This window comes from Hyperolius riggenbachi, chromosome 1, assembly GCF_040937935.1.
Source record: "Hyperolius riggenbachi isolate aHypRig1 chromosome 1, aHypRig1.pri, whole genome shotgun sequence".
NCBI lineage: Eukaryota > Metazoa > Chordata > Amphibia > Anura > Hyperoliidae > Hyperolius > Hyperolius riggenbachi.
This window is the reverse complement of record NC_090646.1, coordinates 146,575,374-146,601,348: the sequence shown is the minus strand read 5'-3', so window position 1 is coordinate 146,601,348 and position 25,975 is coordinate 146,575,374. Positions and strand designations below refer to the sequence as shown.

The 25,975-nt window shown below is 43.6% G+C and overlaps 1 protein-coding gene across 1 annotated transcript; it reads left to right on the top strand.

The window, feature by feature from the left end:
- The first annotated feature begins 1,831 nt into the window (after nucleotides 1-1,831).
- Nucleotides 1,832-24,742, top strand: SLC25A4 (solute carrier family 25 member 4). The gene is made up of 4 exons (XM_068268757.1): nucleotides 1,832-2,038; nucleotides 15,753-16,239; nucleotides 16,344-16,484; nucleotides 24,127-24,742. The coding sequence occupies exons 1-4, from the start codon at nucleotides 1,928-1,930 to the stop codon at nucleotides 24,282-24,284; spliced, it is 897 nt and encodes a 298-aa protein (XP_068124858.1). The 5' UTR covers nucleotides 1,832-1,927; the 3' UTR covers nucleotides 24,285-24,742.
- Nucleotides 24,743-25,975: the final 1,233 nt, after the last annotated feature.

The window sequence follows — 25,975 nt, the reverse complement described above, 5'->3', positions numbered from 1 at the left end:
AATTTTAAATTAAGTTATTTATTTGTGTGATAAAGTTAACATATTAAGAGGTTTTTTTTTTTGCAACAAATATGCATCTGAAAACATCACTTGTGTGTCTAAGTTATGTAATATTCTGTCATTTGCATAACATCGTGCCTATGGACTTAGAGTTCTCAAAATCTTTTTGTCTGAATTAGGGCTGGTGCATACCAAGAGCGCTTCTGAGCGCTTTTTAAAACGCTTGCGCTTTGAAAAGCGTTTGGCTAATGTATGTGAATGGGATCGATCCCACCAGAGCGATGAGCTTTTTCCCCAAACGCAGGTCCTGCAGCATTTTTGCTGATTTCTGAGGCGATTCAGCCTCAATGTTAACTATAGGTAAGAGGCAAATTGCTCTGAAAAGCGCTAGATCAGAGCTATTTTCCAAGCGTTTTTGTTACAGAAGCTGTTCATTTACAGCTCCACTGTAACAAAAAATAAAAAACACTACTCCAAAATGCTCAAAAAATTGCTAGACATGATAAAAAAAATGGCTAGGCACGTGCCTAGAAAAATCACTTCAAAATGCGCTGAGCGTTTGTGATTACGCTAGTGCTTTTTGGTGTGCACTGGCCCTTAGGTCCCTTTTCCACTAGAGGCGATTGCTGAATCACAAAATCGCAAATTGATACCGATTTTAAAATCGCTAGGGTTTGCTAAATAACATAGGAATTGTGGTAGGTAATTTCCACTACCGCGATTTGATTTCTACAAAAGCACGATCGTGTCACAGCGATTTTTGCGCGATTCTGCTATGCTATGCAGTGCATAGCAAATTCGCAATCGCCGCAATCGATTACTAGTGGAAAAGGGCCCTTAAAGTATATTAGTCTGCCTATAAAAATGTATCTCTTTGTTTCTCATTTCTAAATTATACATGAACTTTCAGCATGCCTTTGTTTACCAGAGTCCTTTATCAGAGTATTTGCCACAGGTCGTCTAGTAAGTATGGACAGTGTTTTTCCCAGCTGTCACCCACTGTCCCCCTAAAACCGTGGCACTGGAAGGAGATATACAGAAGAGAGAGATCATGCTATAGAAATGCTCTTCCACTGACTGACTGCTGGATCTGTGTCCTGTGATGTCCTCATAGTTACTACAATTCAGATTGGGTACAGAGCGGCTTGTGCTTCCCAAGTGTCACAAGTGTCACATAGTGGCAGGCAAGGTGACAGTCAGTGCAGCGGAAATAGATGTGAAGGTGACTTGTGCAGCATCTTCTATCACTCACCACTACTGCCTGCCATTGTTCTGCCTACTATCATTATCCTATCCTACCCATACACTGCTTGCCCTGCACTAAATAAATGTACAGCTGTCAGAAAGTTATGTACTTGACAGAACAAGTAGCTGTCCTCCAGCTGATCTCTGCACAGCACTTTGCATGGCACACATGGAATTCAGTAAGCCATCTACTCTGCTAATACAATGTATAATGGAACAGCCCCCATCACAGAGGTCTGTGTAATACTGTAGCACTTAGTCGTTGCTGTGCTGTAGCAGCTGTCACCACATTATTAGAAGAGTTCTTTAGCCTCCTCCATGCCTGTGTGTGTCTCCGGATTCTTCCCTGGCCAGTATTATTTTGGGTACAGGCTGTGACACAATGCACTTCGCTCAGGACTAGATAACTTTATCATGCCCTTTAAATGTCCCTATCAGCATGAGCTGCATGGGGGTCTCCATTATGCAATATGGCTGCCTTGCCCCCTATGCCCTCTGATCCAGGCTCAGCAGCCAATAGATGGCAGTTCCCATGAGCCCACCCCCAGGGGATCCTGTATCTTTATAAAGGGGGGTGAGGCTGCCCCTCATCCTATTTTGGCTGGCACAGCAGTGTGGGAGCTGTGTGGGGAAGCAGACACTTTTGCACAGTTAGGGAGGCAGGTGCTTCATATCAGCCAAGATGAGTGACCAAGCTATTAGCTTCCTCAAGGACTTTATGGCTGGGGGTATCGCTGCAGCCATCTCTAAGACTGCTGTGGCCCCTATTGAAAGAGTCAAGCTGCTGCTGCAGGTAAGAGAAATTCATTTGTACCATTAGCACTAGACATGTGACTGTTCCCTCACTATATGCTTACTTAACTTTCAGCTTGCTGTAGAGTGTCCTTTATTTATGACTATTCATATATTTGCAGAAATAATATGTAAGGTAAATGATTGTATGTTGAAGAGATCTTCTGTATGACAAGTGTGAGCTGGCTGAGATGGATACTTTCTGTACAGATCTGTATGCAGAGTATTTCATAGCATTGCAGTACATGAGCCAGTTACATGGTACCTGACGCAGTTGGGATGCAGCTGTGGATAGTAATGATATAGTGGGGGATAGGATGGATGTAGCTGAAAGGTCAAACACATTTTATAGATTCAGAACAAGCCCAGTTTAAACACTGGAGCACGTGAGCCAAGATGGGCTGTGACAGAACCTGAGGCTGTGGGGTGGCTCTTGTGACATAGACAGGCAGCTTTGAGTGACTAAATATGGAAAGTGTCTTGTGCTCTGCCCATTGACTGTTTTTAGCTCTGACCTGTCACATGACTGCACTGGAACACATGCCAAGTCAATCTCAGAGCTACTGTCACTGACAGATAGAAGGAGCCCAGCAGGCCATCATGTCTGTGACAGGCATGTAACCTAGCAACGGCTTCTTGTGTCTGCTTTACTTTATAGATCATCGTTTTACATTTAAAGGCGTAGACACTTGAATGATCATGCATATTAGGTAAATATTAGGTTTAGTAGAGTGAAATAATCTGTACCTTTTCTAACAAGACTCTTTTTGGCAACTGCTTGCATAGAGCATTTTCTCCTGTTTTGAAGAAAATAAACAATTAAGCCTGTTGCAATGCTGTACAAGCCATAGAGTTCACTCATGATCCAAGTTTATCCTGCCATCCAGATTTCACATATACTAGTATACATAAACATGACTAGATAGTATTTTGGATACCCTAGTAGAACCCTCCCACCCCAGGGCCGGTTCAAGTAACAATTGGGCCCTAGGGCAAGATTAGCCTGGGGGCCCCCCAACAGACACCCCCGACCAAAAAGCGTCATTAGAGGCCCTTTGTTGCAGCCAAATCTCCTTCCTGGGCCCCTGAGCTGGCTGCTGACCCTCCCCCAATCACCTCCCAACTTAACAGACTCTGCAGAGTCCTTAGGGAGCAACAGTTAAGATGGGGAGTGATACCTTAAGGGCCCCTACAGGCTCTGGGGCCCTGGGGCAATTGCCCATTTTTTCCTATGGTAGCTCCGACAAGTCAGGCTTCTGTTAGTATCCAGCCATCATTTCTCTCCACAATAGCACCATTGGAAGTATGGATGTATTTAAACAAATAGTAACAAACAGGAAGATTTGTTTAGTCAACAAAAAAAGGTTTATTAAAAGATTTGGCAGTGAGAAGAGCTAGTTTCTTGTTTAATTCTATGCAAGGATGGGAAGTGGTACTGAGTGACTGTCATGTCATGGTTGTCATGGTGAAACTGATCATCTCTAGTATATAAGGAAGCTGCACATGCTTGTCCCCACAGTGTATTTTCTTCTATATCCTAGTTTCTCAACATGCGGTACGCGTACCCCAGGGGGTACTTCTGATGGTTCCAGGGGGTACTCGGGTTTGATTTACTTAACCAAGAATAACAAATTTTGAGTTTTAAAAAATGATAAATCTTATATAGACAACACCAAAATAGTATTTTAGATAATTAAAAGCAATAGTTAAGGCTTGGAAATTGTTTGGTGCCAATTATCATGTACTATAATTGAATATATATTTGTCAAGGGGTACTTGTGATAATGTTTACTATGCTAGGGGGTACTTGGTAAATTCAAGGTTTTAAAAGGGGTACATACCAATAAAATGTTGAGAAACACTGTTCTATATCATAGTGCGACCCATGAGTTCACTGTTCTGTGGTCAACCTCTGTTAAGGAAACTCCTCATAAATATTTACATTTATGTCAGAATAGCATAGGGAAGGGTCAGAACCTGCATCAGGGTTTTATTGATATCTGTGACTCTTTTAGAGACACCCCTACCCTTCCTGCTCTTGGAGATACGGTCACCTTGACAGGAAGTGACAAAACATCGAATTTGGCACACAGCAGGCAAATAAAACATCAAAGACAAGCTAACCCTTTCCCATGATGTCCAGAGGCGTGTTCTATTGCCCCCTACTGGAGAGATTCCACTTCCTGTTCTGGGTGACCTTGTCACTGTGACTGGAGGTGAGGTGAAACCACCCTCACACATAACTCAGAGGACAGCGAGCAGCTGACATCCTTACCCGATTACACCTACTGTAAATCTACAATCAAAACTTTGGGCTGGAGTGCCTCTTTATATGTATTAGTAAATGTTTTATAATGGTGATGACTGCTTCCCCCCACTACTAGAGAGCTTCTTGTCCTTAGACCACCTTGTCTCACCTCTCCAGCAGCAGTAAGTGAAGGAAATCTCTATTACCGTACATACTTGGCAGTCAGGAAACTGGAAGCCTCATTTAGTACTCTAGATAGACAATGAGTTCATCATTTTTCCAGTTTGTAAGAAATGTAATGAAAATTGTTTGGATCTTGGAACTGGGTTAATCCAAATAGTCAGGAAATACATTTGATTGGTCTAGTTATAAACTCCACCCATTTTGCATTTAATTGGCATGCAAGCCAGCAAATTAGCTTCTTGTTGGCTACAGCACTATATCAGCGCTGGCCCCGATTGCATACTGAAAGTGGTGCACATACTTGGCTTCAGTCATATCTCCTGCATGGTAGCCACTATCTAGGCATGCCAAGTGGAATTCCATACAAAATGATGTCATCTGTGACTGAGCAGGCAAAAGTTTGGTCTTCTGTAAAGAATTTAGGGTGTTCTCATTTGGGAATTTTGCACTCATGACCTGTCTTAGTGACCAGTATAAGCAAGAACAGAAAGTTAGGAAATAAAGAAAGTAGTACAATGAGGAAGAGGCAGAATTGAGATTCCACTGTGGTGTTGGCTTTCAACAGTGACAGGTACTGAGGGGCAATCTCTGCAATGTGGACACAGAAAGCAATAGAAGCGGTTCTGTGCCCTTTGGTTTCTCCCTCACTCATTCAGGATCTAGTGGGTGTGGCTTGGGTGTGTGTGATTTGGTGATGCTCAAATCTTTAATGATAGCATCCGTAATGTCTTCTTCATAGTATTATATAGAAACCTTTGAGCCATTGTTGGTATTCTGGTCACTTGCAAAGCAGATGTATTTTTATCTATGCAAATAGAATAGTGGCTCTAATAGTGGGGGTGAAGTATTCTTCCAGGTGAACATTGCAGTATATGTATTTTTTTTGTGTTGTGTGAGTTATTGTTTGTAAGTGCCGTTTAGCTTGATGGGGATTATAGAGTTAATTATTGAACACGACATCCTTATTTAGGATTGGAGAATAATAGCATTAGAATTTGTATTCTTCTGGGATAAAAAATGACTCTTTTAGGGTCAGTGAAGTGGATTGTTGACAATTAAAGACATATAACTCCTGTCAGCTTAGTAAAGTTATGATCTTTATGCTATTCCCCACAGGGTGTTATATCTTCAATATCATAGTGTGACCCATGAGTTCACGGACCAGTGGTTAACCTCTACTATGCATCCATGTGGCCATTTCTGTTCACTAAAGATGAAACAGTTGTTTTTCAGCACACTATAATGTGCCATTAGTTTAGCCTCAGTGTATGGCTACCATAAATAGCAGGGCACCTAGCAAAAATATAAATGTCACATTCAGTAAAAAAGAAGCTAGCCACCAAACATACAATCTTGATTGTACAATCTGACCACATCTATGTAGTGTAAGGACCAGCAGATTGAGAATATTGTAAACAAGTTGTTTAGGTAGGTTATCAAACTGTTAAGATTGTATAGTTAGTGGTCAGCTTAAGACTTTAGCAATGTGTTTCTCTGCAATATCTGGAATTGTAGGGTGCTATGTTATGGTCTCCACTTCCAATGATAAACTTGTCCTATAGTGTGTGTGTGCTGGTTTCCTATATGTAGAATACGTGCGTGGTTTCCTATGTGTAATTTGTGTGTGGTTCTCAAATATCTCCAGATAGCGTGGCCTGTGTGCAGCACTACAGTGTTATCACATGACATGAGGACTCACATTACCACTTGGCTACAGACAGATTACATCTCTTTATGCAATTCATGAACATAATATATTGGAGGAGTTACAATCAAGGATAACAGCTGTGGGCTGCAAAAGTAAGCTTGTTACAGAGGGTGCCAATGCTGAACTCCTGAAGAGAATTCATTTCTTGGCTGCTATGTTGGTCGTCTGGCAATAATACTTTCTGAATTTGTCAACCTGAACAAGAAGGCAAATCAGCTATTCCATACCTCCCAGCTTTTTGAGTCAAGAAAGAGGGACACCTTCAGGACAATTCCCTGCCACACCTCTTATCACGATCCAGTCACACTCCTTGTTGTTCATATCACAAAGAATTCATACCCAAAAGATGTAATTTAAGCTTCAAACCACATTGGCCCTTTCTGTCATCATTAGTTTTCCTTCATGTTAACTTTTGAAAATAAGAAATGCATCCATTTGAAGGAAGTGAATAAATTAATATATTTACATAAATCTTTGCATTAGTTACGAAAGAGGGACAGATTAGGCAGAAAGAGGGATAGGTAGATTTGGTTCCCAAAGGGACTGTCCCTCTGAGAAAGCGACAGTTGGGAGCTGTGAGTATTTTGACTTTCCTCAGACATCCATAAACTGCATACACATTACATGCAGGCAACACAGAAATATACCCGTACTTAAAGAGAACCCGAGGTGTTTTTTTTTTTGGGGGGGGGGGGGCAGATGGGACACAGAGGCTTGTTCTCTGCCTCATGACATGCCTCTGTGTCTCCACACCGATGCTCTCTGCCCCCCCACTGCAGCTGGGATATGATCCCCTGCCCCCCCCCCCCCCCCCCCCCCCCGAGATATGCAAAAATATTTGTCGCTATCTTGGAGGTAAGCATGTGGGAGAGGGATTCCCTGTTCAAAACGCCTGTCAGGGACATTCCTGCAGGGTTTCCAGAGCCGCCATTGAGCAGCTCTCTCTGCCTGGCCGCGCCCACTTCCGATCCCCCGCCTCCCTGTACGCTGTGAATGAGAGAATTAATCTCTCATTCACAGCGTCACGACCCAGAGGTCACAAAAGTGAAGTGTGGCGCACAGGAGTGGCGGTTTTGGAGGCTACCTGATCCGCTCAGCCCCCCGGATCAGGTAGCCCATTTTTTTTTTTTATTTCTTGAGCCCACCTTGGGCTCTCTTTAAGCTGTTTTAGGTTTACTGAAGCCAGCATTCAATTCTAAAAGATGGAGGTGAGGCCTTTTCCCCCTTTTTGAAATTCTAGAATCGATGGTCATCACTGCAGGCTGACACACCAATTCACTCTGTTTAGGAGATGACTGTTGTGGCATGTTTTAGCCCATACGCATCAGAACATGGTTCCAATATGGAAAAATGATGGTGAAAATCCTTGCAATATATGGAACTAACCTGGAGTTGATTTCTTTATTCTAAGCTAAAGTGTGGTATTTTACTTTATAACTGTAGTTCACCTATCCAGATTTTTTTTAGTTAATAATAGTAAAGAGGAGGCACTCCTACTACTGTCACCATTGACATAGCTGACACAACTGTTCTTGAGAAATTTCCTTCGTAAAAAAAAAAAGTCACATTACCCAGGTATCTCTTAACCACTTAGTGTATTTTATACAGTATATCTACATCTTATACAGTATATCTACTGGATTTGACCAGTGAAATGTGTTGTGAATGAAGTACTATGCACACTAACTGGCATTTTACATTGGTGGGGATGTACTCAAGTCACATCCTCCTCTTAGTATTTTTCATTTACTGACACATATTGAACATCTGTTAAAACTCTCCAACCAGTTGTTCCTGTCCTGTTCCTATCTCTGGTGCTCTAATTACTCCTCCTCATTCCCCATTAAGGTGATGAAAAGAATCTTCCATCCCTCTGTGTGGACCGCATATTATGTCCAGGGCTTCAAGATGGATTCATTGTTGTAGCCACAGAGCCCCTATTTTGGGTTCTATACTTTCTTTTACTTTCGCATTAAAATAGCAATTGTGATTCCCCATAGTTTTCCTGCAGGGGTTATTTCCTCCTCTTTTTTGGTCTTCAGATATGTGCAGATATTGTATTATGCCCCTTAAGGTTTCATCAGCGCTATGTTTGTTACACTACTTGCCCTTTGAGAATGAGGGTGATGGAACATTACTGTGATATATCCTCTACTTGCTGGGCCAACATATTGAATGTTTCCTCATAGTTCACAGTGGGGATTTGTCTGGGTTTGCATTCCGTGGTAGGTAAGAGTTGTTAGACCTATGAATGGGTTTGCCTAACAGGGGAAGTTATTGGAAAAGGAGATGTGCTGCATATTCCGGTTAAAGAGTACAGCACCTTCTGGCTACAGTTCACATTGGAACATGGACCTTTTCAATAATGGGGAAAATAATCTTTTGTATTCTTTAATGCAGCTCCCTTTAAGAACACATCTGCAATGCTTGTAGCTAGTACTGATTCCAGTCCTGGTTTTAATTTTCACTATTGCTTTAAAGTGGAACCAAACTCTTCCACAGCACACAATGAAAAGTCTTTATTCTACATACAGTTGCTGAATAAATCCAATGCTCTGTGTTTATTCACCCAGATAAAAGCGTCTAATTCGTTTTTATCGCCAGCTGTGCATAGACTGCAGGAGCACCCCCACTCCAGCACTCTTACCATACAGTAAACACTGAGCCTTAACTCCTTCAGTGCTTCCTGCAAACTGAAACCAAGTTCTCAATTGCAGGTTTTTTTTAATTTCCATAAATAGTAATGAAGTATTTTTTTTATGTTCATAAAGGTTATCCTGAGGCGGCTAATCTTTTAGAGTATAGAGGAAATTCTGAGTTTAGTTCCAGATTTACAGACTTATTAGAGGTAGGGTGCATGGACTGTTTAAATACGGTATGTCACTATTAGGGATGATCAATGAGATTAAAATGTTTCTGAGTTTATGCAAATTTATGGAAATATATGCAGTTTGAAAATGGACCAATCAGTTCAAACCCAGGTTTAAATTGATGGGTCTATTTTGAAGCTGCATATATTTGCATAAAAATGTGCATACATTTGCATAAACTCAGAAAATTTAGCATCTCATTGATCATCCCTATATATGTAGTTATGTAGGTATAAGAAAGAACCAGGTTGATCAATGACATGTCATTTGTTTTTTTGTGATGTCTGAATAAATACATTTATATTGATTAAGACTATGTGTACAGTCTCTTCCTATGTTGAACCTGATACAGTGGGTTGCAAAAGTATTCGGCCCCCGTGAAGTTTTCCACATTTTGTCACATTACTGCCACAAACATGCATCAATTTTATTGGAATTCCACGTGAAAGACCAATACAAAGTGGTGTACATGTGAGAAGTGGAACGAAAATCATACATCATTCCAAACATTTTTTACAAATAAATAACTGCAAAGTGGGGTGTGCGTAATTATTTGGCCCCCTGAGTCAATACTTTGTAGAACCACCTTTTGCTGTAATAACAGCTGCCAGTCTTTTAGGGTATGTCTCTACCAGCTTTGCACATCTAGAGACTGAAATCCTTGCCCATTCTTCTGTGCAAAACAGCTCCAGCTCAGTCAGGTTAGATGGACAGCGTTTGTGAATAGCAGTTTTCAGATCTTGCCACAGATTCTCGATTGGATTTAGATCTGGACTTTGACTGGGCCATTCTAACACATAGATATGTTTTTGTTTTAAATCATTCCATTGTTGCCCTGGCTTTATGTTTAGGGTCATTGTCCTGCTGGAAGGTGAACCTCCGCCCCAATCTAAAGTCTTTTGCAGTCTCCAAGAGGTTTTCTTCCAAGTTTGCCCTGTATTTGGCTCCATTCATCTTCCCATCAACTCTGACCAGCTTCCCTGTCCCTGCTGAAGAGATGCACCCCCGAGCATGATGCTGCCACCACCATATTTGACAGTTGGGATGGTGTGTTCAGAGTGATGTGCAGTGTTAGTTTTCCGCCACACATAGCGTTTTGCATTTTGGCCAAAAAGTTCCATTTTGGTCTCATCTGACTAGAGCACCTTCTTCCACATGGTTGCTGTGTCCCCCACATGGCTTGTGGCAAACTGCAAACGGGACTTCTTATGCTTTCTGTTAACAATGGCTTTCTTCTTGTCACTCTTCCATAAAGGCCAACTTTGTACAGTGCATGACTAATAGTTGTCCTATGGACAGATTCTCCCACCTAAGCTGTAGATCGCTGCAGCTCATCCAGAGTCACCATGGGACTCTTGACTGCATTTCTGATCAGCGCTCTCCTTGCTTGGCCTGTGAGTTTAGGTGGATGGCCTTGTCTTGGTAGGTTTACAGTTGTGCCATACTCCTTCCATTTCTGAATGATCGCTTGAACAGTTCTCCCTGGGATGTTCAAGGCTTTGGAAATCTTTTTGTAGCCTAAGCCTGCTTTAAATTTCTCAATAACTTGATCCCTGACCTGTCTGGTGTGTTCTTTGGACTGTACGGTGTTGTTGCTCCCAATATTCTCTTAGACAACCTCTGAGGCCGTCACAAAGCAGCTGTATTTGTACTGACATTAGATCACACACAGGTGCACTCTGTTTAGTCATTAGCACTCATCAGGCAATGTCTATAGGCAACTGACTGCACTCAGATCAAAGAGGGCCGAATAATTATGCACACACCACTTTGCAGTTATTTATTTGTAAAAAATGTTTGGAAGCATGTATGATTTTCGTTCTACTTCTCATGTGTACACCAATTTGTATTGGCGATTTATGTTTACCCGCACCTATGCTCCTAACCATTAAAGTATGGTATGCGGCCAGGAAAAAGCATGCACAAATGGATGTTTATTCACCATATACTCCTCTTTGGTGTAACCCTCAGCTGGCCCAATTTCAATCTATTCCTGACCCTATAATATGGGCGAGATTTGGGATCAAATGGCTTAAGCACATAATTGTGGATGGGCAGCTATCCTCTTTTGATACCTTAAAACAAGAATATTCCCTGACGAAAAAAAATGTTCTTTAGGTATATTCAACAAGGCATGCAGCCAGGTCACAATTTCCCAATAGTATTACACGAAAATCAGATCCATTAGAGGCATTGCTACTACAAAAGCACTTAGAATCTCCTCTTTCGGCCATATATGCCACTTTGATTGATACTTCATCACCTAGAGTGACTAAAGCCCTTCAAGAGTGGCAATCTGATGTGCCTGATTTAGAGGAAATGGACTGGAGGGATATGTTGGAAGACACGGGTTCTAAACAAGGCCCTAGCATTTTACAAACTGACATACATACAGAGAAACTGTCCTTTCAAATTCGAAAGTATTTGGATCCCATGGATTGAGTATCTTAACCACCCTGGCGTTCTGATAAGATCGCCAGGGAGGCTGCGGGAGGGTTTTTTTTAAATTAAAAAAAAACTATTTCATGCAGCCAACTGAAAGTTGGCTGCATGAAAGCCCACTAGAGGGCGCTCCGGAGGCGTTCTTCCGATCGCCTCCGGCGCCCAGAATAAACAAGGAAGGCCGCAATGAGCGGCCTTCCTTGTTTTGCTTACACCGTCGCCATAGCGACGAGCGGAGTGACGTCATGGACGTCAGCCGACGTCCTGACGTCAGACGCCTCCGATCCAGCCCTTAGCGCTGGCCGGAACTTTTTGTTCCGGCTGCGCAGGGCTCAGGCGGCTGGGGGGACCCTCTTTCGCCGCTGCTCGCGGCGAATCGCCGCAGAGCGGCGGCGATCGGGCAGCACACGCGGCTGGCAAAGTGCCGGCTGCGTGTGCTGCTCTTTATTTGGCGCAAATCGGCCCAGCAGGGCCTGAGCGGCAGCCTCCGGCGGTGATGGACGAGCTGAGCTCGTCCATACCGCCCAGGTGGTTAAAGACCAAGGTATTGATTCACTCACAATAGTAGTGGAACATGAAGTTTGTTTTTTTTTCACTGTTTTGTTATTACTTGCTTGCATAAGGCAGGACCATGAAGGGGGGAAGATGGGAAGGGTGGGATACTGTAGTAACTTAAAGGATGGTTATGTATGTAACTGTACAATGTGTTGTATTTGTTGAATCTGTGTTAAAGAGGAGCTGTTAGGTATAAGGTCTCAGAGAAAATAAACACATATATCAGTAGCTAAAGATTGGCTGTACTTACATTACATATGCATTTCACTGTCCATGTTTGTACTTCACATAATTTTTATATAGTATTTGCAGAGAATGATGCTCCTGACAGCTCATGGCAGGTTCCATGTTTGTCTGTCTCCTATGAAGCCAAATGTGTTGTCATGTCCTGCTTGCTTCCTGATGATTCCACTCTCACAAACGCTGGTAATGAATAACACTACTGTGCAGTGAATATTAATTAGCCATGTGGCTAGGAACAATAGCGGACTCCTGCAGTGTACTCTGCCCGAGATTTATTAGTGCTGTGAGCTAGACTGTTACATGCTGTTGAAACTTGAGCCTCACTAGCAGCCAGGGGAGGGCCCCAGAATGCTTTGCAGTATCTGTTATTCGGCTTGCGTCCTCCTTGGGAGCCTGGGAATACGGAGCCTTGCTGTCAGCAAACATCTAAAGTAAGAGAGATTTTTAACTGCAGTATTGCCTTTTTGGCTTCCTTCTAAACTGTTTAACACAGGAGAATAGAGGTTTAAATTAGCTTTTGCAGCCTGACAGTTACTCTTTAAGGAAAAACTTCAATAAAACTTATTTGATTAAAAAAAAAAAAATTGATTCATGTTTGTGGCAGTAATATGACAAAATGTGGAAAACTTCAAGGGGGCCGAATACTTTTGCAACCCACTGTATATTGGTGGTACCTGTGTACAATAGTTCGGATGTCTGTGTGGAGTTTGAGCTGAGTTTTATGTACATGATTCACAAAAGCTGTTTCACCTTATCTGTTACATTTTTAAGCTCCCAAAGAGCAAAAATATAATACAATTAAGGTAAGAAAAGTAATATTGAAATTAAGTTAATAAGGAACAATTTAGTTTGAGTGATTATTTTGCTTGTAAATGTGCTGAAAGGTTATTTTTATCACCTAGGTGATAAATAAGTCATTTATGAGAAGTTTTGTGAATAAAGCCCAATGGGCAACAGCAGCTGATTGATTCTGAAGCTAACCAGTGACTGAGGTGGGGGCAGGGGCACTCTATCACTGATACTTGTGACATATGCGCAGTCACTCTCTGATTCCTGTTCCCTTTGCCACAGTTTACCATTCAGCCTCAGACCCTGAGGGAATCCTGAAGGGAGTCAGCACTGCAGGCTAACTAACCTTTTGGAATGGTTGGTGAGTCCACACACAGTCCAATTTCGATTGTATGTACAATCAATACAATCTGTGATCTCATATAAAGACCAGGTCTCTGCCACTGATTAAGTGTGCGAATACGCTAAGTCTAACTCTAGCTAATTCCTGTAGGAAAAAAGGTTAACAACCTTGCTAGAGATAGCAAAATAACAACGTTAACAAAACGGATGTGAACACTTTTCAGAGATTTCAGAAGCGCACTTAAATGAACTACTTTTTAATTGTTTATTTAAAAAATAATGCATAAACTAAATATAACAATTGAGACAGATTGATACAGTTAAAATAATAAGGGATTAAACATGAAAATAATAACTAATCATAGTCGGAGCAATGTGCCTAGTTACCGTATGTATTTTGGAATAATAAATCCAAATGAAAGATATAATAGTCCAATTATGGAAAGTTCTGTGGTTAGAAGTCCATGGATAATACAGCCAATCCGTGATGGTATATGGATGGCTGAAGAAGGACTCTCTCTCCAACCTGTGTCCAGGCCCGGCCCACTCATGAGGCGGGGTGAAACATTTGCCTCAGGCGGCAGATCTGGGGGGGGCGGCACCCGCCTGTCTGTGGATGCTGGGTGCCGCCCGCCGAGCTGGAGGGGCAGCTGGCAGAAGGGGGGTATTGGGCCTAGCGGTGGGGAGGGGGGTCGGACCCCCCCCCCTCCCTCGCCTGGGTCCCCCGATCTGCGCTCCTCCTCCAGCGTTAAGTAACCAGCGTGCATAAAGATGAAGAGGCAACGGGCGGCGAATCACTCACCTCTTCCGCGTTCCATCGTGTGCTCCACTGACGTCACTTCCGGCAATGCCGCCCACTGTATTGTAAGTGGACGGCCTTGCAGGAAGTGACGTCAGTGGAGTGCACGATGGAACGCGGAAGAGGTGAGTGATTCCCCCGCCCGTTGCCTCTTCATCTTTATGCACTACTTAACGCTGGAGGAGGAGTGCAGATCGGGGGACCCAGGTGAGGGATGGGGGGTCTGACCCCCCTCCCCACCGCTAGGCCCAATACCCCCTTTCTGTCAGCTACCCCTCCAGCTTGCCCCCCCCCCCCACGGCTGGGGGGGGGGGGCGGCGGCGGCGATTTTTTCTAATTATGCCTCAGGCGGCAAAAAGTCTAGGGCCGGCCCTGCCTGTGTCCAGCTGTATTTTAACCCTTTCTCCGCTTTAGGATGGAGATTGTAAAAGGAGATGGGCTGTGTCTGCTACAGGAGTCTCCCCCCTTTGTCATGACAGGCAGAAAAGTATATGATGTAGTGTGAAACCTGCCGGCCACAGAGAATGTCTATATCACACGGGGAGTCCAGTGCGGTGAGAGGCCCCTCAAACCTCACGACATAAACCAAATAGTTGCAGCTTCCACATAGGACTCAACCCTCCAAGGTGTAATATACAATGGTATGTTTATTTATCCATAGTGGTAACACAGCACACAAGATAGCACAACGTTTCGGGCAGAGGCCCTTTCTCAAGTGCTCCCAGGCAGAAAAGTATATGCAATATCTGAAATGGTCATATCTCGGCGACAGTTGATCAGAAACTGCAGAGAATCCAACCGTCACAATCCTATCAGTCTTTGGGATCTTTCAGTGAGGATACTAGAGTCTGTGTCATGGGGGACGCTGTCATTAATGGACATACCAGACAGTGATGTGATATTTGTTAAGAAGGGAAAAATTACTTTTGTGCATATTATAATGGGAATGTTACTGCTGTGCTTGTGGGATATTATTACTGTGCTTCTTGTGATGAGGGATGTTACTGCTGTGCTTGACATGGTGGAGGATATTACTGCTGCACTAGGGATGTAATTGCTGAACCTGTGATGGGTCGTTACTGCTTTACTTGTGATGGGGTATATTAGTGCTGCACTCACTTGTGATGGGGGGGGGGGGGATTATTACTGCTGCACTTGTGATGGGGGTAGTACTGCTGCACTTGTAATGGTGGTATTACTGCTGCGCTTGTAATGGTGGTATTACTGCTGCACTTGTAATGGGGGTCTTACTGCTGCACTTGTAATGGCAGTATTACTGCTGCACTTATGTTGGTGGTATTACTGCTGCACTTGTGATGGGGATATTATTACTGCACTTGCAATAGAAATGTCATTGTTGTACCTGTGATGTATTATTACTGCTGCACTTATGATTGGGGATATTACTGTACTGCTTGTTGGGGCATAGGATATTACTGCTCCAATTTTAATAGAGAATAAGAGCCCTTTTCCACTAGCCACGATATGTAGTTTTAAGAACAATTAACTCATTTGCTTTCACCTTTTTCTGTTTAGGTTCAGCATGCCAGCAAGCAGATTGCTGTTGAGCAACAATACAAGGGTATCATTGACTGTGTGGTCCGTATCCCCAAAGAACAAGGCTTTATCTCCTTTTGGAGAGGTAACCTTGCTAATGTCATCCGATACTTCCCAACACAAGCTCTCAACTTTGCCTTCAAGGACAAGTACAAGCAGATCTTTCTGGGGGGAGTAGACAAGCACACTCAGTTCTGGAGGTTCTTCCTTGGTAACTTGGCATCTGGTGGTGCAGCTGGTGCCACCTCCCTCTGCTTTGTCTACCCTCTGGATTTCGCCAGAACCCGTCTGGCTGCTGATGTGGGCAAGGGTCCAGCCCAGAGAGAATTCAATGGCCTTGCAGACTGCATAGCCAAAATCTTTAAATCAGATGGGCTTAAAGGTCTCTACCAGGGATTCAATGTGTCCGTCCAGGGTATCATCATCTACAGAGCTGCATACTTTGGTGTCTATGATACAGCTAAGGGTAAGAGAAAACAAACTTTATTCAACAAATGGAAGTAATGCATCTGCATTGCCTTTGTAGTCTAATTACCATACTGAACTCATGTTTCTTTCTCTTGTATAAAGGCATGATGCCAGATCCCAAGAACGTGCACATCATTGTGAGCTGGATGATTGCACAGAGCGTCACCGCCGTAGCTGGCTTAGTTTCCTATCCCTTTGACACTGTCAGACGTCGTATGATGATGCAGTCTGGAAGGAAAGGAGGTAAATCACAATCATGTTTGCAACCTCAGCCATGTCTAGAATATACATTGTGAAGCTATTAAGGCTATGTGATGGTTTTACGATACTCCTGCGTTTGCACTTTTGAACAACTGGCAGTATGAAACACGGGGTCCACAGGATTAGGCCCTATTGTACTGTTATTATTATGGCAAAGCAGATAGTTAGAAGTGAATTTGCAGTGCCTCAAGAGGAAGGATCAAAGGACAACTGTAGTGAGAGGTATATGGAGGCTGCCATATTTATTTTCTTTTAAATTAAAACTGCCAGGGGCAGCGCAGCACTATTTTTGTTTTTTAAATCATGTAGCTAGCTTAGCGGGTCCCGATCCACCCCTCAGCGCTGCCTGGCACTGATTGGCCAGGCAGCGCATGGGGTCTGGGGGGGGGGGGAGGGGGGGCGGAGTGGCACGGCGCGGTGGGTAGCTGCAAATCGACGCGGAGCGGCGGCGATCGTAGGTAACACGCAGCTAGCAAAGTGCTAGCTGCGTGTACCCCCCAAAAAATTATACAAATTGGCCCAGCAGGGGCTGAGAAATTCTCCTGCGCGGCATAGCCCGAGCTCAGCTCGGGCTTGCCGCCAGGAAGGTTAAAGCAGTAGGATCAGCCATACTATGCCAGGGAAAAAAAAACACATATATAAGTAGATAAATACTTGATCTACTTACATAACATGTATTATACTGTCCACGTTTTGATTTCAGTGAATGTAATATAGTAAATTACGAGAATTCTGTTAGTGGTGGGGGCCATGTCTTTTGCCCACAGTTAAGGCTAACTCGTGATGTCATTTCTGCCCTTTACTTTTTTTCTTGTCTCCTCCAATCTCTGAGTCGCCTCAGCCTTGCTTGTAAACACAAGTGATTAGGGGATTAGGTTTCAGATAAGAAACTGGCAGGGAAATAAAGGGAAGAGGAGGAATAGATTATAGATAAAAAGAACCCCCAGCATGCAATTCATTGGCACGACTACTAAAGGGCCAGTGCTCCTTAAGTATGTGATAACTCCAAATCATAACAGCAGAAAAAGTTTTGAAAGTTTTGAATGCAGGAATAGCATCTTTATCACTTAATACACTCAGACCAGTTGCTGTTGAAATTTGATTTTTATGGTGATGATACCGCTTTAAGAAATACCAGTTACCTGCCAGCGCTGCTGATCCTCTGCCTCTGTGGGGGGAAATCGGAGTACCCAGAGGGAACACATGGACAACACTCATCTCAGCTATCATAATTTTACAAGGGAGCTTTGATCTTTAATAAGTGAACTGAAGTTTGTAACGTGGCAGAGGTGTGGCTAGTGGCATTTCTATCATTTATATATACCCCAAAAAGTGCTCAGTGGAGCGCTCCCTAGGTGACCAGAGTACCGATGCAGAAGCTGTGACCTGAATGGTCATATGATACTTTTCTCATGTCTATTATTGGAAGGCACAGTCTGTACTGAAGTTTGGTTCAATGAGGTCATGCGTGAAAGTGGATCAGAACTCTTTCACAGGACAGAAAGAAAACATAAAGAAATGCACCCTTTATGTATTGAGAAAGTTTAGCCTGTCCATTCCCCTTCATCTGTGACTAATCACGAGTGTAATTTGATCTCTTAGCTGTGTCAGCTGACTGCCACTGCAGAGCAGCTAATTTGTAAACACAGAATACTAACCCTGCTTGCTTCCATGGAAGTAGACACACTGTAGATTTATTGCAGGATTTGTATCAGCTGTAGCAAAGAAATGTTTTTCTTTAAAATATTATGCTGCCGATTGTCTTTTAGAGCAGAAAGGAAGTTCTGAGTTCAGGTTCACTTTAACCATTTCTGCCGCCCGGACGTGAAGCTAACATCCGGGTGACTGCAGTGCCGCTCTTCAGCGCGCTCCCACGCACGCGCCCCCGTGCTGTCCCCCGGTAGCCCTGGGATCAGTGAATGGGAACATGGTTCCCGATCACCGATCCGTGTCCACAGCAGAGAAACCGAAGCGCTCTTACAAGAGGCTTCAGTCTTTGGCCTGGAACACACCAGGGGAGTTTTTCTGAGCGTTTTGAGTTTTTAAATCTGCTGCTAATGTTATCCTATGTGTCTGTGCACACTGGAGCAGTGAGGTTTTGTAAAAAACCCCATAGCATTACATTGGGAAGAGCTTTTAGAGGTTTCAAAAGCTCTTCCCAATGTAATGCTATGGGGTTTTTTACAAAACCTCACTGCTCCAGTGTGCACAGACACATAGGATAACATTAGCAGCAGATTTAAAAACTCAAAACGCTCAGAAAAACTCCTCTGGTGTGTTCCAGGCCTTTCTGCACATAAAATCTTCCACGTCATCCTTGTGCCTTGGTTAGCGAGAAGCACAAGGAGAAAAAAAAATTCAAGGTGGCCATCTTGTGGCCAAATAGTAAAACTACATCTACATATTTTTTACATTACAATTTACACGTATAATAACATTAAAAATTAACTGTTTATTTCCCACACCAAAATATTACCCAAATAAAATTTTTAATGGAAAAAAAAATACAATTAAAAAAAAAAGACATAAATAGTTACCTAAGGGTCTGAACTTTTTAAATATGCATTTGAAGGGGGTATACTACGAACATTTTCTAAATTATAAGCTTGTAAATAGTGATGGACGCAAAACGGAAAAAATGCACCTTTATTTCCAAATAAAATATTGGCGCCATATATTGTGATAGCAAAAATCTATTAACCATTCGCACTCTCGCATGCAAATGTTCAAACAAATGCATTCACTGTTATCCCTCAGCTAAGTTTAAAGCCGGGGTCTTAGTTCACAGAAGAATGCATTCTTATGCTTAGTCACCTATACTGCGCAGAAGTACCCAGGTTAGTTAATTGTTCTTAAAAGGTGTCCTAACCCTGGCCCTGTAACATGCATAGTGCAGACATGCAAACGTTAATTGCATCAAATCTTTCTAGGGATTAGGAGCACACATCCTGACGTCCTCTCCTGGGACAGATAGCGCATCTTACCAATCGCACAAGGGAGCGAACGTAATGTATCCATGCGCACCATGCGCATACACCAGCATAAGCTGTGTGCATGCTGACAAAAAGACACATACAGGGGAAGGAGGGAGTGCACTGAATTAAAACCCTAGCCACAGGGGTCAGTAACAAGGAAAAAAAAACACATATCCAGGCACATCGCCTCTAGTTAGGACATTTTATTGTGATAGGGACAAAATTTAAATAGTGTCATAACCAAGACAAACGGGCAAATAAAATACATACGTTTTAATTATGGTAGCGTGGATTATTTTAAAGCTATAATGGCCAAAAACTGAGAAATTATGAATTTTTTCCATTTTTTTCTTATTAATACTGTTAAAATGCATTTATAAAAAAAAAAATTCTTAGCAAAATGTATCACCCAAAGAAAGCATAATTAGTGGTGGAAAAAACAAGGTGTAGATCAATAAATTGTGATAAGTAGTGATAAAGTTATTAGCGAATGAATGGGAGGTGAAAATTGCTCTGATGCATAAGGTGAAAAATCCCTGTTGTTGAAATGGTTAAGCTATTTTATAGGCTGAGAATTGATCAACTAAATTACTTGGATACAAATGAGAGGAAAATGTATTTGAATCCAGATAGTCTTGTAGTACCGGTGAGCTTACATATAATACCTTCACACTTTTCCTTAGCCACTATACAGAAGTCCACCCTTAAGACCATAACACTGTGCTGCTTATTTTATCATCGTGTAAAGATATTTTGCTGGATTCAAATAATGCACAACAGGAAGCATCTACATTGTGTCTAGTGTGAGCAGCACGGTGACATAATGAATAGCACATTTGCCTTGCAGAACTAGCATCTTAGCTTTGCCACTATCTGCATTATGTTTGGATGCTCTGCTTGTGTTTGTTTGTTTTGTGCCTTCCCCACTGGAAGTGGCACATAGGCATATATATAGATGGGGAAATTGACACCCACAATTGATCAGCTGTGTATTGTACTGCATGCAACTTTTTGGGGTAGTGTTGCGATGCTACTTTTTACCGCTGCTGTAATGCGATGCATTCGGTGTGTAAGGCCCCTTTAGCGGTATACTCATGCCAGATTTTTGAGAATTGTATTGGTTGAAAGGCTAGACTCTAGAATAGTCTCTGCAGAGGGGTGCTTTCCACATGTCCTTTCCCCACCTTCTCTATAGAGTAGGAATCGACTGCTTGCAGGTATCAGAACAGTATGGATGGTCAATGCTTCTGAGATGAAGCAAATTGCATGAAAGCCTATGCAGCTTAAAAATGGACCAATCCAATGCAGCAGCAGATGTACAAAAAAATTGGCATACAATTTGGAATTACATGGACTATCTCTACTGAGCAGCATCTCTGTCCAACCATTATTTCCATCACTAACGATTATATCAGAAGACACTAACAGATCTTCTTTTTCTAGTTTTAGGTGTAAAAGAGTGATATTTAATGTATTTGCAGCCGTAGAAGACGCACTTTTTCTCTAAAAAATGGGGTGAAAAAGTCCCTGCGTCATACGACGATTACAGGGAATCCCTGACTAACGAACGCCCTCCGGTACAAACCACTGACCAGCCAGGTATTCCCTGTGTGCCCACTCTGTCCCCGCTCCCCTCCCCCATGGCTCCCACACCCCCTGTATATGTATTAGAATGTAGCGGCAGCTGTCTAATGGCCCATACTCACGGGCTACAAAGGTCGGTTGCGGCGACAGGTCGCCCGTGAGTATGAGCCGTTGCACGGGCGCGCACCCCGAACAGTCGCTCGTCGCTGCTGTCGCCAGGCGATTGGCACGGTCAATTGCCCGGCGACAGTTACCGCCGCATCTCCGCCGCAACTGTCGCTAGTCCGCGTGAGTATGCGGACTAGCGACAGCAACACCCAGGGAATACCATCAACTTCCGGCGGGGGGAGGAACAACAGCGACAGCTTCCGCCGCATTAGTTGCCAGGTCCCTCCGCCGTGTGTATGCGGAGGGACCTGGCGACGAGCTATCGCCGGCCTGTCGCGCACACGCTCACGTGTGCTGGTGACAGGCCACTTTTGCAGCCCGTGAGTATGGGCCATTAAGCCTCATACACACGAGGCACCGTTGTTGCTGTTGTTAGCACACAGGTGACTTGTGCGCAATAGCTCAGCGACAGCTCCGCCTGAGCGACAGCTGTCTACACGTCTCTGCCCAACAGGCAGAGACGCGGCGGAAGCTGTCGCTGAAAGTCCCCCCCCGCCAGAAGCTCCCTTCTGGCTGTGGGTAGCTATCGCTAGTCTGCACATACACACGCAGTACGCGTGGTGGACTAGCGACAGTTGCGGAGACAGAAGTTGCCAGCGATTGAACTTTTCAATCGCACGGCAACTGCTGTCTCCGGCGACAGTTTGGGGTGCGCGCCTCATACACACGGAGTAACTGTCGCCCAGACATGCGCGTGCCACGTGTTTGTGGCGACAGTTGTGCCCCGTGTGTATGAGCCTTTAACCACTCCAGCAGCTCCTGTGAGGATTGCTGACCTCTTCTCCTCCGCACTTCTCCCTATAGTGAACGGCTTGTACTGCATCGCATCATCAGCACAAGCCAACACTAGGGGGAGAAGTGCTGAGGAGAAGAGGTCAGGGATCCTCCCGGGAGCTGCTGGAGTGGTTAAGGGCCCTTTTCCACAGGTGCTGAACTGCACACTCCGTTACCAAGCAGCAGCGAGCATTTACCAGGCAGCAGCAAGCAGTTGTGAGTTTGACAGTCTTTTCACTGCCTAACTGCTCATGTGAAAAGGCCCTAAGAAAGTTGCTGCTACACTCTAAGGCCTCTTTTCCATGGGCAGTTGAACTGTGTGCGCAACAAGCAGTTACCAAGCAGTAGTGAGCAGTTGTGGGAGTTTGAGGCCTTTCACTGCCTATGAACTGCCCGTGGAAAAGAGGCCTAAGGCTAGATAATGGCAGTAATGGCAGTATTTGTATAGCGCCTTTCTCCTGTTGGACTCAAAGCGCTTGCGAGGCAGCCACTAGAGCGCACTCAGTAGGCAGTAGCAGTGTTAAGGAGACTTGCCCAAGAAACTCCTTACTGAAATAGGTGCTGGCTTACTGAACAGGCAGAGCCGAGATTTGAACCCAGGTCTCCTGTGTCAGAGGCAGAGCCCTTAACCATTACACTTTCCAGCCACTGCTGGATAGATCCACACTGGTCAATTTACAGATCGGATCCGTTTGAAATGGATCATTTTTTCCCCCTCCGTTTTTAACCTTTTTAAAATTTTTGCAGCATACGTTTCCAGTCCATGGAAACGTATGCCCGGGGGGTAGAGGTGCTCCAAACTGGAGGGGGAAGCAGCCAGGATGGAGGTGATAGTGGTGGGAGGGGGGTCGCCCACCTCCCTCCCTTACCTGGGTCTCCTGTCCCCGCTCCCGCTGTCAGCAGCGAGCAGGGACGCTTACCTTCTCTCTTTCAGCTCCACCGCTCAACGCTTGACTTCCTGCAATTCCGCCCTCTATACTTCACAGGACGGCATTGCAAGAAGTGATGCGGCGAGCGGAGGAAGTACAGAAGGTAAGCTTCCCACTCGCTGCGGACATTACATTTAATATCTTTTGCACAAATAGCTGGAGGGGGAGCTGGGATGGGGGATGCAAGTGAGGGGGGGGTGCCCCCCCTACCGCTGCCACCCCAGTCCTGGCTGCTTCCCCCTCTAGCCTATACCTGGGGACACCACCTATGCTGAGGGGAGCAGGCAGTATACAAAACAGATCTCCCTCCATGCCTGTGTAGAGGAAGATCCATTTTTTCTGTGTATCCGGATCCATGTACGGTCCGTGAAGTCCCAACAAGTTCAGACTATCTAGTCAGTTTTTCAAAACTGATCCCCCGGAACGCAAACGGATCAGTTTTGAAACCGAGTGAAGATTGCTTCTATTTTTAACCTATCTGTGGCTCTGGTATTGATCCGGGCCAAAAAACGGAGCCACGAATAAGTTTTTAAAATAAGTGTGAACCTACTCTAATACATATACAGGGGGAGCGGGAGACATGGGGGAGGGAAGCGGAGGTGTGGGGACAGAGCTTGCACACAGGGGACAGAAGGTGGGAGACCTGGGTACAGAAGGGAGGACAGACAAAAACACCTGGGGACAAAAGGGGACACAGGAGAACATCTACAAGAAGCTCCTGGAACATGGACACACCAGGTTTAGTATATATATATATATATATATATATATATATATATATATATATATATATATATATTTTCCCTGGTTTTTGCCCTCTAAACCTGTGTGCATCTTATATTCTGGAGTGTCTTATATGGTGGAAAATCCGGTATTTAACAAAGGTCTGCCTAAACTTTCTTATAGCAAACCACTTGATGTACGCCAAATTGTCCCCCTTTAGGTTCTCAACATGTGATACGCGTAATTAAAAGCAATAGTAAATGCTTGGAAATTGTTTAGAACCAATTATTATGTACTATGATTAAATATATATTTGTCAAGGGGTACTTGAGATAATGTTTACTATGCTAGGGGGTACTTGGTGAGTACAGGGTTTTAAAAGGGGTACATACCAATAAAATGTTGAGAAACACTAGCACACTGAAGAAATTCACATGGTTATTAACACATTTTCTGTTTTTGCCTCCACAGCTGACATTATGTACAAGGGAACAATCGACTGCTGGAAGAAGATTGCTAAAGATGAGGGATCTAAAGCCTTCTTCAAGGGTGCCTGGTCCAATGTATTGAGAGGCATGGGCGGTGCTTTTGTACTTGTACTGTATGATGAAATCAAGAAATATGCATAAATGAATAAACCTGTCATATTTAACCATTTCTAAATACGTTGTGAAGACTCAGTGAAGAAGCATCAGGTTTCAGGGACATAATGCTGTTTCCTAGGGAAATTGAAATAGACAGAAGGGGAGCTATGCAACACAATAATAAGACGCGTACCATCATCACGGTACTTCACACAGCTACAGCGCATTCACGCTGAAGGTCTCTGATAGAGAACAGCAATAGAAGACATGTAGACATCAGATATAAAGGGATGCTTGGTCAGCCTCTATCTAGTCTGTTGCATACAACATCTTGGTAAGTGTATCCAATGAAACCTGTGCAACATATGTAAAGTGTAGCTATGTACTTTATAAATGCAAGAAATCAAATATGTATTTGTCTGAGAGATTATATATAGTGCAATAAGAATTCCTCCCTGTTTACAGAAGGTTGGATATGAATAAACACCACACAGAGAACATAACTTGTGCTTTTTTTTATTGCACTTTCTTGGGATCAAAGTTGTTATTGTGTTGCTATTGAGAGCTGGATCACATACACGGCAACTTAGGCAGGTGAACGTGTCACAAGGTTTTGGCGGTGAGCATGATCAATAAGATGCTACTAACTCTGGCTTGCATCCAAATTGGGCTATGGACTGATACACAATGATTTGCCAATCACTGACCAATTTTCCCCCCTTGATATAGTATGAGGGTCAACAGACACTGAATACTATGAGCAGATTGTGCAGGTAAACCCTCATACCACATAGAGGTGGTAAAACTGATCAGCGATTGACCAATCGTAATTGAAAATGTGTACCAGGCTTTGGCACTGAGCCAATGCAATACATTTTCAGTCCATTTTGATTGAATCAGTTCCATTTCAAACCCCATCCCTGGGCGATATCATTAGCTCTCCTGCTCCATTTCCTCAGTGGTGTTGTCACATTTGGACAAGTGACACAGCATGTTCAGCTTCTAGACGTCTCACTTGAAATATTTTGAATCACAGCAGCTCCACTGAGGGCCTGTTCTCACTAGGGCAATTAGCAGGGGACTCTCGCTAATCGCTGAAGCGCTAGCACTTTTTAAAGTGTTAGCGCAATAGAAACCTAATGGCAGTAATCTCACTACCGTGACTACTGATCGTGGGTATTTCGCGATTAACAGCAATCACAAAACGTGTTAACTGCAACATTTTTCCGCAATTCGAGTGATCGCGGTACAGTGCTTTTACAAGCGCTGATTGCGATCGACGGGAATCACAGAAGTGCACAGTGATCTTTATCCGCAATCCAGTAACGCTAAGTGCGAGTGTGAATGGGCCCTAAACTGTCCCCATTGTGCAGAATTCAGAAGAGGCAGGATGTGGCGGCCATTTTGGTGGTCACAGCTTGAAGAGAAAACAGGGACTCTAGGGAGAAGAAAGATCTCAAAGAAGGAAGAGGATGTTTCTGCACAAAATGGAACCTTTCTATGGAGGCAGCCATGAGATTCTATCCCCATATGTTTGCTGAAGTACATGCCCGGAGCTTTACTTTAAAGGGAATACCTGACAAATGATAAGGACATTTTCAAGAGTAAAAAAAAAAAAAAGAAAGGAAAAAAAAAAAAAAAAATGAAAAAAAAAAAAATCACCTTTCCAACTGCTGACCAGTTTTTAACCACTTTATCCACCACTACAGTATATTTACATCCTCTGTGACTTCATC